Source organism: Chrysemys picta, chromosome 1 (genome assembly GCF_011386835.1).
Source record: "Chrysemys picta bellii isolate R12L10 chromosome 1, ASM1138683v2, whole genome shotgun sequence".
Taxonomy (NCBI): Eukaryota; Metazoa; Chordata; order Testudines; family Emydidae; genus Chrysemys; species Chrysemys picta.
Genome location: NC_088791.1, coordinates 296,949,255 through 296,963,588, shown reverse-complemented (window position 1 = coordinate 296,963,588; position 14,334 = coordinate 296,949,255). Strand labels below are relative to the sequence as shown.

The 14,334-nt window shown below is 39.8% G+C and overlaps 1 protein-coding gene across 5 annotated transcripts in view; it reads right to left on the bottom strand.

Annotated features, from left to right (window-relative positions):
• RB1 (RB transcriptional corepressor 1) overlaps positions 1 to 14,334 on the bottom strand; it is a 155,672-nt gene that overhangs the window by 139,028 nt on the left and 2,310 nt on the right. For 4 of the 5 annotated variants that reach the window (XM_065593715.1, XM_065593712.1, XM_024104502.3 and 1 more), the window contains exons 2-3: positions 13,917 to 14,034; positions 3,122 to 3,237 (exon numbers count right to left, since the gene is read on the bottom strand). In XM_065593715.1, the coding sequence (XP_065449787.1) occupies positions 3,122 to 3,237; positions 13,917 to 14,034 (234 nt within the window). Of the gene's footprint in view, positions 1 to 3,121; positions 3,238 to 4,870; positions 5,009 to 13,916; positions 14,035 to 14,334 lie in introns of those variants that run through there. The other variant, XM_065593702.1, reaches the window with a different exon arrangement.

Sequence of the window (14,334 nt, the reverse complement as noted above, 5' to 3'; positions counted from 1 at the left end):
GAGTTAAGAGGAAGAGAAGAAAAAGAAATGTCCCTCTCTAGGGGAAGAGACAGTTGTAAGAAGAGTACCCTGCCTGCAAACCAAGGACTGTGATACAGGACACCTCTTTGGCCAGATGTGGATACTCTAAAGCAGTGGTTTTCAAACTTTTTAGGATGTGTACCCCTTTCCAAATAATGTAGTCTACCATATACCCTGATCTGAGATAGGGACATAATATGCCTATGATTATATTACCAAGTCTTACTAAATAAAATACATTGTCTGCCATTACAGGACTTTTCTCACACACACCCTGATGAGACCTCATGTAACCTAGCGATATTTACACCCCAGTTTGAAAACCACTGTTCTAAAAGTAAGGGGGATTGTATTGGCCTCTCTCCAGTAAAAGTGACTTTGATACCTGAACCACAGACAGATCACTCAGTACTGTGCATTGCTTTTGTGCCAAGGAAGTCTGTACCAACATCTTGGGTTCAGAGAGGTAGTCTGTACTGAGGTGATGGGTACCACCACCACCAAGTACCTAGTAGGTGGGAAGGTGCTGGATACAGAGGTACTTGGTGTCTGGGTAGGACTGTGGGCCATGTGGTCCTTCGGCTTAGATGGTGCCACCTGAGCTACCTTAGACATTAATACTGACTTCAGTCTTACAGAATAGGTCTTTTCAGTCTTACAACGCTTCAATGACTGAGCCCAGAGTGAGTCATGGTGATTTCTGCCTCCTGCTGGGTGTTGAGGAAGGTAACCTGCATCCTGGGTAGTCTTTGGTGTCGTGCTTCTTCCCGCTGCAGTAACATCTATACCAACAAAATAGTGGATGAGTGAGGTCTCTGATGGGAAGTAGCTCTGAACAGATTCATATCTCACTAGGCCACTTGTTTCAGATAGCAACTTGAAAAGCAGCATTAAAGTTAATGGCTTCCACTGACATGGAAGGAATCAAAATTGTCCCTTGGGAGAAGGATCTTAAAGCAGTTCACTAGATATTCAATGGTTTGGATGTCTTCTCCAGATTTGTATATCAGACCATCCTTCATTTTCCCTTAGTGTAGTAAATGACTGCAATGCCTGTCAGATGTTCTAATGTGGTTTGCTGTGATCCATATCATATGATGCATGGTTTAGCCAGGTGACCATGTCTTGATTCTTGACCCTGCTTATTTCCTCACAGCCTTCACACTGCTGTTTGGTGACAGTCTTGAGTTTTTGTGGGTTTTGGCTGCTAACCAGACCCAGACTTAAGGTGGCATCTCAGGGGGATATGGAGATCATCATAACTCTGCAAGTCCGAGTTGATTTATTGTGCAATGGTATTCTCATTTATTGCTGGCTGAATCTCTTTGGAAGAATGTTGGCAAGATATGCACAAGGACAGGAAACCAGACTGTCCATATAGGCTGACTTCAGAACTACTGTGACAATTCTCATAGCAGTGTTCAATTGCATATCAACAACTTTCATATGTACACTACCTGCCCATACTGACATGCAATATTCAGCTGCCGAGAAGACAAAAGCCAAGATGGCTGTCTGCAAGGTGAGAGTGTCTTCTCCACAAGTGGTCTGTGTTAGATATTGGCACTATGTGAGGCTTCGAACTAGAACCACCCCAAGGTATCTTGCAGTACCGGGGTGCTGAACAAGGGGGACTGACTTTCTGGTTGAGGTTTTGCTGCTGATCTCCATTTGAGGAGGCCTGCATCAACTTCTGCAGCAGGAGAGTTTCAGCATTGCCTCCCTCCCTGTCTGGATGCATTTGGAGAAAACACACAACATCCTGTAACATGTCCTTCTCCCATGATATACGTTCATTGGTATAGCAGGGCCACATGAGGAACAGGTATTAAATCCAAGTGATTTAGCTTCTGCTGTGATCCTAAGTCCCTGTGGAGAGTAGAAGCTTTGTTTGTTAGCCTAGACAAGTTACTTTAAAAATAAATAAATAAATAAATAAACAAACAAGTCAGTGGGCATAAGGAACCCTAAACAACTTTTAATTATATATTATACTAATTCTAACAAGTTAAGCTAAATCACAAAATGAGCAAGAAAAGCAGACACTGTCAAGGGCTCTGTCTTGCACCCACAGGCAGTAAGAAAAACTGAAGGGTAGGAGAGAGCCCACTCCATCCTTTATGCCCTCAGGTGGAGGGCATAAGAGCACAGGCATAGACCCAACAGACACTGCTAACCAAAAATAATCCCATTTTGTGCACATCATGAGTGAAATCTGTGCGGACAATTACCCAGAGAAGAATTTAAGTTTAAGTTGTTCTTTGTTGTTGTTGTTGGGGGTTTTTTTGTCGCTGTTTGTTTGTTTGTTTTTCAAGTATTTCTCCATGTGGTCCAAAATATTTCAACTCAAGAGAATGACACAGGATGGTTACAATATTTATAAGAAAAATGCTAATATATTTCCCCTTGATTTTAGCCATATTATAGACTTTCTGTAAAAGATGACTATGGACCTCAGGAGAGCAAAACTACGGTAAGTAAAATGCTTCAGAGTGCAAGAACAATCCACTAGTCTAGTAATACATACACATGCTCTACCTGTGGAAAAGTGATTTAGTAGATAAATTTATTACAAATCTAGTTCATCCACCAAAATAAGACAATCATGCAAACTCTACAGTTATCTATATGATAGATTAATTTTTTTTTGCTTTTATCTTAATTTCATAAGCCAGAGGTCCTAAAGAAGTTAGCAGGGGTTCAAATACAATTGAAGATTTGTTGAGGAGTCAGAGTACCAATGCCGCAGTTCACCTATCCTCTGCTGTAAAGCAGGTAGAAAGGTGCAGAGTTTAAACTGATGCTGGATCATTAAAGAGGAGCAGTGTGTTGGGAAGCTGTTAAAAAGCTTAAATGAGATTTTTCAGATTTATGCATTTAAAATTTGAATTTCACTTTGTTGGTGAAAAGGGGAGAGCTAGAGGTTCAGTGTAGTTTATGCCTGGATCAAAATGATAAATCTTTGCATGGCTGCCTTTGTTTGGTAAGTCATATATACAAAGGCTCAGGTTGCTCAAAAACAAGAATCTTGGAAATCTTACCCAAAAAATGTCACCTGCCCCCAGTTTATTGCAGGCGTTTCAATTCACGCAAAACCTACCTCATACCTATACTTTTCAGAAGCTCTGTAAAAGTGAATGTCATCTCATCCAAGTCAACTGCTGCAATAAAGATACAGATCCCCCACAAGTCCTTTTTCTTTTCACTGTAACCCACCTAGTGAAAGAGAGAACACAGTTTTAGTTTGCTTTTGAGTTACCACCTGAGTATTATATACAGAAAACTACTCTGCTAAACAAATGCCAGAAAACACCAAAGCCATGATTTCTAATTACTGGACAAGTCAAGAGTTCCAAATATTTACATCTTGTAGATGAAAGTGCAAAGACATTCCAATACTCATTCCTGCAGTGCAAGCTTAATTTTCCCTGTAAACGTCAAAATAGCCTTAGAATGGGAATGATGTTTCCATTGAAAAACACAGTGATGTGTTTCAGTCGTGCATAAGCAATACATTTTCATTAAGGCATATTAATACTGTAAGTGCCTCAAACTTTGCAGACAAGACAGATTACACCTTTCAGGACCAGACTATAATCAGCTTTTAAAAAAAAAGTCTTAAAGACTGGCACAAATTCACAAATGAAGGAAATGTACAATTAGACTTGTGTGAAAAGAGGGTGCACAATGTTATTATGCAGCCAATTCTGCTTAGTAGTTGGATGTTTAAAACCTTAATCTTCTTTTGGCAATGCTGATACTCAATACAGTTTCTTGGGATCTACCTACTGTCCACTGGATGTTCCTGAATATTCATCCCACTGTACTTTTTATTAGGCCTATTGACAAATTCTCAAGTCATTCCCGATGCAACGTAACTCCCAGTGACAAGCAACAAGCCTGAAGAAGCAGTGCCAACTAAATTCAATGTTTGTTAAGTGTCATTTCTTCCGTGGAGCCAGTCCTCTAGCAACCAGCATGCAACTAAAGGTTTGTGTAGCGTTAAAGCCAAAAAATCCCAATATATACCTCCATTCCCAGAACCTCAAATTTAGGGTTAAACTTCCCACAGAAAACTGAGTTTAAAAGTTTTCTATATGTTGGCCAGTCTGACCTAAGCTGTTCAATGATAGCACCTGGGAAATCTGAAAGATGAGGGCTTGACATTTCAATACTTGGCTGTTAGTCAACTCAAAAATTGAGTTCAACTAATAACTGAACATCAACTGCCACCTAAAGGTACTTTGGCATGTGATACTCTACACATATATTAAAAATTAGTGTAGCACTCAAGCAATGTTACTGAAGCTACCCTTAAGTTACTACTCAAAATGCATGTCAGCTCATTTGAGTTAGTAATTTACTTTAATTCTTTTAAAAAGAAATTCTACATAAAAAATCAACCCTTCAATAAGAAATCTTAGTTCTACAAACAAGTATTTTAACCCCAAACAATTGTTATTGCATTACTTTGCCTACTTTCAAAATACAAATTTAACAAATAAAACATGAAAATCATATGGCCTAGATGTCAGGAAAAAGACCTACAAGACATTTAAAGATTCACAGCTTTGAAATTTTAAAATGGTAAGTTTTAGTTTTCTTTTCCCCTTCCAAAAGAAGTTTAACAAAGTTTAAAAATCAATTATCTTCAATTTCTATATAGAATCATGTAAGCTGAAACCAAGTCATAGCCCAGTTGTGTTATGTACTTTACAGACACAGAAGATAGTTGCAAGTAACTGGAGGGGGACAGGTCTTCATTTAAGACACAACAAAACAGTTGGGTGAAGCAAGAGGGAGGAACTAAGGGAAAAAGGGATAAACGTAATAAGCATGTTTTACATACATTAGCTGGTTGTACAATTTGTAAGCGCAGACTCTTGGTTAATGGAGATAAATAAGCAGATCAATAGTAGTAGTCTTCCACTCCACCCCTGACTAGCCATCATTAGCTGGCAGCGTACTGCAGACATCATGGCAAAAGAGATTCTTAAGAAGAAATTTGAAGTATAGAAAGAATTATTATTGGGGGGAGGGGAAGGAGGCAAGTGGCCCTTGCACAAGGGGCAGCATAAAAGAAGTGCAAAGATGACTGTTAATGAAGAGGTCCTTAATTTATTTCCTTTAACATATCAAATACTCATTCCCAAGAGGAGTTATTTCCTCCCATCCCCACAGTTTCCATGATCTACATTTAAAAAACAAATCAGCATTCAGTTAGCACTACTAGTACCTTGAAATCAAGATCAGTTATGCATCTAAGCAAGAGTTGAGAGTGAAGCTGACAGACTAAGGTCCCTGTCCTGTAAGAGAACAAAGCAACCCAGACTCTTACCAAAAAAAAAAAAAAAAAATCTCAACAACTTAATTGGGATTAGAACAGGAGTACTTGTGGCACCTTAGAGACTAACAAATTTATTTGAACATAAGCTTTCGTAGGCTGCAGCCCACTTCATCAGATGCATAGAATGGAACATATAGTGAAGAGATATATATATACATACAGAACATGAAAAAGTGGAAGCAGCCATACCAACTGTAAGAGACTAATTAATTAAGATGAGCTATTATCAGCAGGAGAAAAAAAAAAACTTTTGTAGTGATAATCAAGATGGCCCATTTGAGACAGTTGACAAGAAGGTCTGAGGATACTTAACATGGGGAAATAGATTCAATATGTGTAATGACCCAGCCACTCCCAGTCTCTATTCAAACCCAAGTTAATGGTATCTAGTTTGCATATTAATTCAAGTTCAGCAGTTTCTCGGAGTCTGGTTTTGAAGCTTTTCTGTTGCAAAATTGCCACCTTTAAGTCTGTTACTGAGTGACCAGAGAGGTTGAAGTGTTCTCCTACTGGTTTTTGAATGTTATGATTCCTGATGTCAGATTTGTGTCCATTTATTCTTTTGCGTAGAGACTGTCCGGTTTGGCCAATGTACATGGCAGAGGGGCATCGCTGGCACATGATGGAATATATCACATTGGTAGATGCGCAGGTGAACAAGCCACTTATGGTGTGGCTAATGTGATTAGGTCCTATGATGGCATCATTTTAATAAATATGTGGACAAAGTTGGCATCGGGCTTTGTTGCAAGGATAGGTTCCTGGATTAGTGTTTTTGTTATGTGGTGTGTAGCTGCAGGTCAGTATTTGCTTCAGGTTGAGGGGCTGTCTGTAAGCGAGGACTGGTCTGTCTCCCAAGATCTGGGAGAGTGATGGATCATCTTTCAGTATAGGTTGTAAGTAAAAAGAAGAGTCCATTAGTATGTATGGCTTTTGCTGGATCATGGCTTAAAGCTGCAGTGTAGTTGTAGAAGTAAATCCACATATCACACACTTAAAGATTACCAAGCCATGTCATTAAAACTTGAAACAAAAGATGGAACAGAATGGGGTCCCTGTTTACTCAGTGGGGCTTCAGCATACATAAACTCTGATCAGGCTTCCTGTGTAGGCTCTTTCAGAGCACATTACTGTAAACTCATTTTAAGGAGAGAAACTCAGATAATTTTAATTGCTATCCCTTATTTAGGTTTTATTGCTATTTAGCGAAGATGGCTCCCTAGATGGAGAAAAACCTTACTAAATTAGAGTACCACATGGAGTCTAAAACAGGCGGTTTTAGAATATAAATAAATAACATCTTCTCCTTGTTGGTTCTTTCCCACTGCACCTAGTAACTGACAGATGGACTATCATGAAGTGGGATCACGGTCACTGTTCTCCCCACACAGTTTTGCAGGCCATTAAGGCACTTAAATAGCAGACAAGAAGCCTTGGATACTCTGCCTCATGAGTAAGGCTAAGATTTTGTCATGGTTATTTTTAGTAAAAGTCATGGACAGGTCATGGCCAATAAACAAAAAATGTATGGAAGCCGTGACCTGTCTGTGACTTTTGCTGCTGCGGCTGCATGGTTTCCCCCACCACATGGGAGCTGTAGGGCTGCCCCTCTGCCCACAGCAGCTGGGAGCTGCAAGGGTGACCATATTTCCCAGAGAGAAAACAGGACATCCCAGCCACTCGCCTGAGGCGTCCCCCTCTCTCCGTGCAAGGCTGTTGCCTGCCGCTGGAACCCTGAGAAGGGCCCCCTCAAGTCTGTCACCTGTCGCTGGAACTTTGCAGGGGGGCCCCTGTTGCTGGAATCCTGCCAGTGTGACCCTGGCTGTCAGCTCCAGAGTCCTGTAGCCCCAGGGCTGAAGAAGAGAATGTCAAGGAGGTCTCTGTGATTCTGTGACTTCCATGACCTCTGTGATATAAACCTAGCCTTACTCGTGAGTTTCCAGAATGGTGAATCAGATAAGAGAATGAGAAAGTAACTGGTAATCTGAACCTTGGGGTTTGGGTAATACTGAACATTTATTTAGTCATTTAGAGTTAAGGAGAATAGTTTCAAGCAGAGTAAAACCAGGAAAAAAATAAACCAAAATCAGTAATTTAAGATTGCATGTCATCAAAGAAGGTAAGGAGGAAGTTGAACCAGGATGAGGAATCTCCTTGAAACGGGGCAGAACTATATCTGATCCAGTACACGTGGACAAGTTCTAGTAGGTAGATGGCAAAATGCCTAAACTTAGATCAAACCAGTAAATCCACTCACAAACTTTATACAATTACTTCTTTTGTAGTTTGACTGCAACCAAGTTATTAAAAATAAACATCTACTTCAAAATGTGCATGCTTCCAGCTGTCTCAAGACAAACCCAGATGAGAAGACAGTAAACTAAAACTAGCAATGAAATCAAATTGGGGTACTAGCTGCCATACTTTTAAAGTAACCTCATCAACATTTAAAGGAAGATTTAGAACTTGTTTGGAACATCTTACCCAGTAATAAGCAAGTTATAGAACTGTCTATAAACCTAGAGAGACAAGGTGGGTGAGGTAATATCTTTTATTGGTCCAACTTCTGTTGGTGAAAAAGACAAGCTTTCGAGCTACACAGAACTCTTCTTCAGGTCTGGGAAAGGCACTAAGAGTGTCACAGCTAAATACAAGATTGAACAGATAGTACATATTCTAAGCTAAGAAACCATTCAAGGTGAAATGGCCCATTAACACACCTGTAGTCATAGGACAAAAAAGGGGGTTAGTGGGTTACAGATTGTAACATGCCATAAATCCAGTGTCTTTATTAAGACCATGATTTTTAGTGTCTAGCATAGTTATGAATTTAAGCTTCCTAGAGGAGAAAGGAAATTGGATGGAATTATTGGTGATTTAAGGAAGGGGGATAAGGAGGTGATAACATGGGCGTGGGTGGGGTTGGAAACTGTTAAGGGGTTTGGTTTGCTGGAATGCAGAAACTGGAAAGTGAATAGAATATCTAAGATTCTCTATAAAATAGATTCTCTATTTTTCAGTTCTCATATTAGGTTTCCTTAATAGGCTGTTTCTCACTAGTTGAAATTTGGAAGCTACTGATCAATGTTTCAAATGGATGCTTAACACCCAATGATTACCAGTGTATGAATTTAAGTCTAAGGCTATGTCTACAAGAGTTTACAGTGGCACAGCTGTACAGATGTAGCTGCACCACTGCAAAATCTCTCATATAGCCACTCTGTCGACAGGAAAGAGCTCTCCCATTGACATAATTAAACCAATGTTGGTTTAATTGGGGGGAGGGATAGCTCAGTGGTTTGAGCATTGGCCTGCTAAACCCAGGGTTGAGATTTCAATCCTTAAGGGGGCCACTTAGGGATCTGGGGCAAAATCAGTATTTGGTCCTGCTAGTGAAGGAAGGGGGCTGGATTCGATGACCTTTCAAGGTCCCTTCCAGTTCTAGGAGATAAATAAATAGAGATCCTATTTATCCCCAAAGCGTGGCGGTAGCTATGTCAGCGAAAGAAGCTCTCCCGCCAACATAGCACTGTGCACACTACCACTTATGCCGACTAAACTTATGTTGCTTGGGGGGATGGGGTGTTTTCATACCTCTGAGTGACATAAGTTTTGCTGACATAAGTGGTAGTGTAGATTTGGCCTAAGTGTGACTACCAGTAAAAGGAAATACTAGGAAAAATTGTGGAATGGACTAAAATAATGAAGGTGAATTCTTCTGAAGAATTTTTCACTATGGTTATAGTATCAGAGGGATAACCGTGTTAGTCTGGATCTGTAAAAAGCGACAAAGAGTCCTGTGGCACCTTATAGACTAACAGACGTATTGGAGCATAAGCTTTCGCGGGTGAATACCCACTTCGTCAGATGTTTGTCAGATGAATGTTCATTCATCTGTTAGTCTATAAGGTGCCACAGGACTCTTTGTCGCTTTTCACTATGGTTATGTTTTAAGTAGCTAGATTGAAACAAGAATCCTTTCTAGAAGTGCTGAAAATGGGTTCTCAAAAATCAAATATGCCACTGAATTATGCTAGTAGAGTGCAAGAGATGAACAGACATATTTGGTGATTCTGCAAATAAAACATTCAGTGTCAACAATAAGTAGCTACAGTGACAATTTAAGTTCTTTTACCAGACCTTCCAGCAGGTATCTGTTCAACATCATCTTGACTCATGAAGAGTCTCTACTCATCTTGATGTCCACAGGTCAGTTGAATTCAGAGTTTAATCAATCCTTATAAGATCTACACTCCTGTTCAGTCACCTCCATTATATTTAGTCCATTCGGACTGGTTTGGTTGCAGTGGTAAAACTTTAGGCTAGGTCATGAAATATCAGTATCGAAAGACAAATATAAAGATCTCATTAATTAGACAGCAGACTTGAGGAATGTGTTTTACCTGAAGTATTTTAGCTTTTCATTTTTGGCCATCTTTCTCTAGATTTCTCATGAAAACTACTACCTTTACACCTAGTAGAAAGTCAGACTATAACTCACTGATGCCACATATCTAGCTACTGAGATTCCTAGTGATTGAATCTCCCCTCACAACAGGGTGTCTACAAACATAACCTACTCCTAGGGTGACTTCAGTGAATAAAAGATTATGAGACTTCTCTACCTCTAGCAGAAGGTGGGTTTGTCCTAGTGACCTAAGGAAGTTTGTCCATCTCTTTCACCATAGTTTCCTCCTATCATAAAAACAAATTATTTGAATGGAGGGTGCGGCAGCCAATCCACAGATGGACCTACTGTACAATATCCTACAGAAAGTCTAGAATTGTCCTTCTGCATCTCTGTCATCAAGATACTGTGCTTTTGCTCGGAGAGTCACACACTAAACCAAGTAGTTGTAGGTTTTCCTCATTATGCAATAGACTGATTATCCCCCACCTGGACTAGTATGCTACTAGTATTCTACCGCCATAGTTGAAGTGGAGCTTTTACTTTGACAGGTTCTCTATTTATAAGCTGGGGCTTACTTTAAGTTGATTTTCTTAACTTTAGCCCGCTAATTATTATGAAACCTACTCCTCAAAAGATTCATTCCCATTTTCTCTAGACTCTTATACCCTGTCAGTGTCTCTGTCTGGAGTCTCTGTGATTGTGCCTCTTGATAGCATTATGTTACTGGTACAAAGCACAAGGAATTTATTACTAAGGGACAAAGAGCTGGTCTTACCTATATATAGCTCACTCACTTTGAAAACACAGATTTAAGATTAGCTTTGAGCATTCATGGTCAAAATCACTTATAGCCCTAACAATTATTTAATACCTTTATAAAAATCCTGCTACATGGCTATCCTTCATTGAATGCTCACCTAAGAAGGCTCACATACAATACTGAAATTCTTTGGCATTTTCTATTGCAAACAAAAATTCATTTTTTATTTGGATTCTTATTTAGAACTATTGCTACTTAAATCCTTGAATCTAATAAAATGTATTATGATTGTTTGTTTTACCCACACTGAAGGCTGAATTCTGCAGCTGTGTTAGGGGTGGGGCAGGATTACTCCCCCTTTATGCTCCTGGATCCTAGCTCCAGTTGAGAATGAGGCCCCTGGTGCAAACTAGAAAAGTCAGTTGAATTGACTGGCAATATCTTCCAAGGGGCTATTCTACCAGCCAGGAATCTACCTCGTATAAGCTGTTCTCAGAATACTGTCTTTCCTCTGATGCACCCTTAATGCTGGATCAGAGAGATGAGGCACTTCTGCTGCCTCTTTGATACTGCCACACTGAGATTCCTCTTTTGAAGGGGAGTCCACAACTGGCTGTTTAAATCAGACTTTATCTTGCTTGAGCAAACCAGTTGGAATAAGAGACTAGGGTCTACCCCTGAAAATTAATGAAATTTTAGCTATGATATTCATGTATAGACAATGAAGACATTAGCAAAGGAGTAACATTGGGGAATCATCCCTTGAATATCCATGTGTGGAGGGTTGAAGTTGGTCACCTCCATGGCACCATTCCTACAGAATCTGCAGTTTCCTTCTGTACTTGTCAGCACCAATGGAACCCCTATCACTGGGGATCCCAAAGCAACCACTCCCAAAAGTGGACTAGGCAATATGATTCCATGGCCAGCCATGCTGGCAAGGAGCAGAGGATGGCTCTGAAGGGTCCTAGAGCCAGCGTAGAGGCACACGGCCTCTACAAGTATATTCCTTTGCCTTTGCCAGATTCCCTGAGGTCTGAGGGGTTTGGGTTCTGAATCCCCAACTTTGTCTGTGTCACAGCAAGAACATGATGGAGGAATTCAGGGGAAAAGTCTGAGAGGAGAAACCTGACAGACTGTTTCTCCCTCTGAGCCAGTCCAACGGGCTTTCCCATAGGAGGGCGTAATCTAGCTCATAAGAATGTCCACACTGCACCAGACCACTGGCCCATTTAGCCAAGCATTATATTTCTGACAGTGGGAAGTACCACATGCTTCAGAAGATGTAAAGTCTCCACAGTGGATAATTATGCAGTACCATGTCTATGAGTGAAATTTTGTCCTGACCCCACTGAGTTAGCGGTTGGTTTATGCCCTAGAGAATGAGGGCTTGTACTCCCTAAATGCTTTTATCCTAGCCAGTTTAATTGTAGATAGAATTATTATTCATATAAATGTCTAGTCCTTTTTTTAAATCCTATTACGACCTTGGACATAATAAAGGTACATCTACACTGTAGCTGGAGGTATAATTGCCACCTCAGGTAGATATACACGTGCTAACCTTAGTCAAGCAAGAGTGCTAAAAAATGGTGTGATTCTGGTGATGTGGGTGGTGACAAGTTTGCTGCCCAATACATATCTAGAGTCTCAGATGGTATTGTACTTGGGTGGCAAGCTTGTGCTACAGCACAGGTGTTTATATCCGTTCTATTGTTTCACCCAGTATACAGACTCTGGAACAGTACTGCACTGGTTCATAATTGGAATATTTTATAACCAGAAAGAACAGGAGTACTCGTGGCACCTTAGAGACTAACAAATTTATTAGAGCATAAGCTTATGCTCTAATAAATTTGTTAGTCTCTAAGGTGCCACGAGTACTCCTGTTCTTTTTGCGAATAGAGACTAACACGGCTGCTACTCTATAACCAGAAACTTAGTTTTTAGACGTTTGTCTTCTACAAAGTCTGGATGTCATATTGAAAGACTAAATCTTCTCCACTTAACTACACATAACAAGGTCAAAAAACTTTTGTCCTTTCCGCTTGATATTTGTGGTTCTTAAGTGTGGGCAGAGGAACAGCTTAAGACTTCAATCCTGGCCACACTCACAAAAAAGCAGTCTCAGGCTTTGCTGGGAGAGGGGTTTTTATTTTAAGCTGCTAAACGTTAACAAAGAAAGACAGATTGATTTTTAAGTACGTCAGGGTTGTAAAATTTGACATGAATAGTAAAAACACTACTCAAATAGAACAGCAAGGCCCAGGGACATCACCCTGTGTAAAGTCCACCCAGTTTCTGAACTCCCCACTACTATGAAAGGAAAGGTGCTAACATTCCTACCAGAATGTTGTCCCTGGACCTTACATAGCAGCTCCCAGAAAAGAGAAGCTACTGACATGTATGTGAACTTTAGAGAGCCCCTTCCTCCTCCCGACTCCTGCCCACCTAGACTAGAAGCAGTCTCTGCTACTCCATCCTTATATCCAAAGAACTTTTTTGATAAATGGTTTCAATACCCATCTCCACTCACAGAACTCTGTGACTTCAGTTTTAAGAACAAGGCTCTCAATCTATTCAAACTACGTGCTACTCTCTGGAAAAATGGATTTACCAGATCTCCAGTGGCAAATAGCAAATAGCCCTGGTAATTTGAGAAAGGACACTAATACCTTGGACCAGCAGAATTTAATTCTGGCTCTCAGAGCTGTATGATTTTTAACTCCTACTTAGAAAAGTCAGAAGACAGGCAGGCACTTTGAATGAAAGTGCCTCCTCAGCCATGACTAGACACAGTACCAACCTTAACTTGTAATGAAATCTGAAAAACCATGTTTTAACAAAAAAAAGTGGTTTGTTTTTATTAGTACTATTCCTACTGTTTTTATTTTTAATCAGGACTACTCTTACTGTTTTTATCCCCTACCGATGCCCTCATATACTATGGTTGACAAAAAAAGTCACAAGACAGAAGCCATAAAAAAATTGACTCAATATTATAATGCTTATAAGTAGTAATCGGTGGTCTGGAGAGTTGACTGTTCACATAGTGCTGGTTTAACTACCATTTACAGTAAATGTGAAATCAGGTTTTTTTTTAAATCAGTACATTTATTGAACTATATAGAACAAAGGTGAGGTTATGCAAGTTAATTTATACAGATGTGTACACACAGCAATCTTTGTACTTTTTGATCTTGATATAAACCTGCATCAGAATGATGGCACTACAGCATTTCATTTTAAAATAATTTGCAATTTTTATCAATTTCCTTCTTGGTGGGCTAAGGCAACATGTTAGGCTAAGCACTGCTACAGAGCTCAGTATTTGGAATCAAATATAATTGTGAGCATTAACTATACCAAGTACTCACTAGAGTTCCATCAGCAGATGACACTTTTTCATATGTCTTCCAAGCATTTGCTCTTACAATGTCTGACACTCTTAAAGTGTCACAAAGTGCAACAAAGTCAGTTTCTCCAAACTCAAGCCTAGGAGAGAGGGTGAAAAAGACTATTAGTCTGGCCTATAAGTAACAGGTTATTTTAAATGAAAATTCATCTCTGACATGGTTACAAAGTATAATACATTAGATATTATCTGACACTTCACCAGATACAAAGCCCATTGTGTTGAGCATCCTGCAAAAAAAGCTGGAAAAGTTACCTTGTACATGCAGAAGATAATATTTAGCAGTTTTAATGTACCACAATACTTACATAACTCAAACCTGGAAGTCACTTATAACTAAAGCCCTGCACGGATACAGAATTTGTATCCACATCTGACCC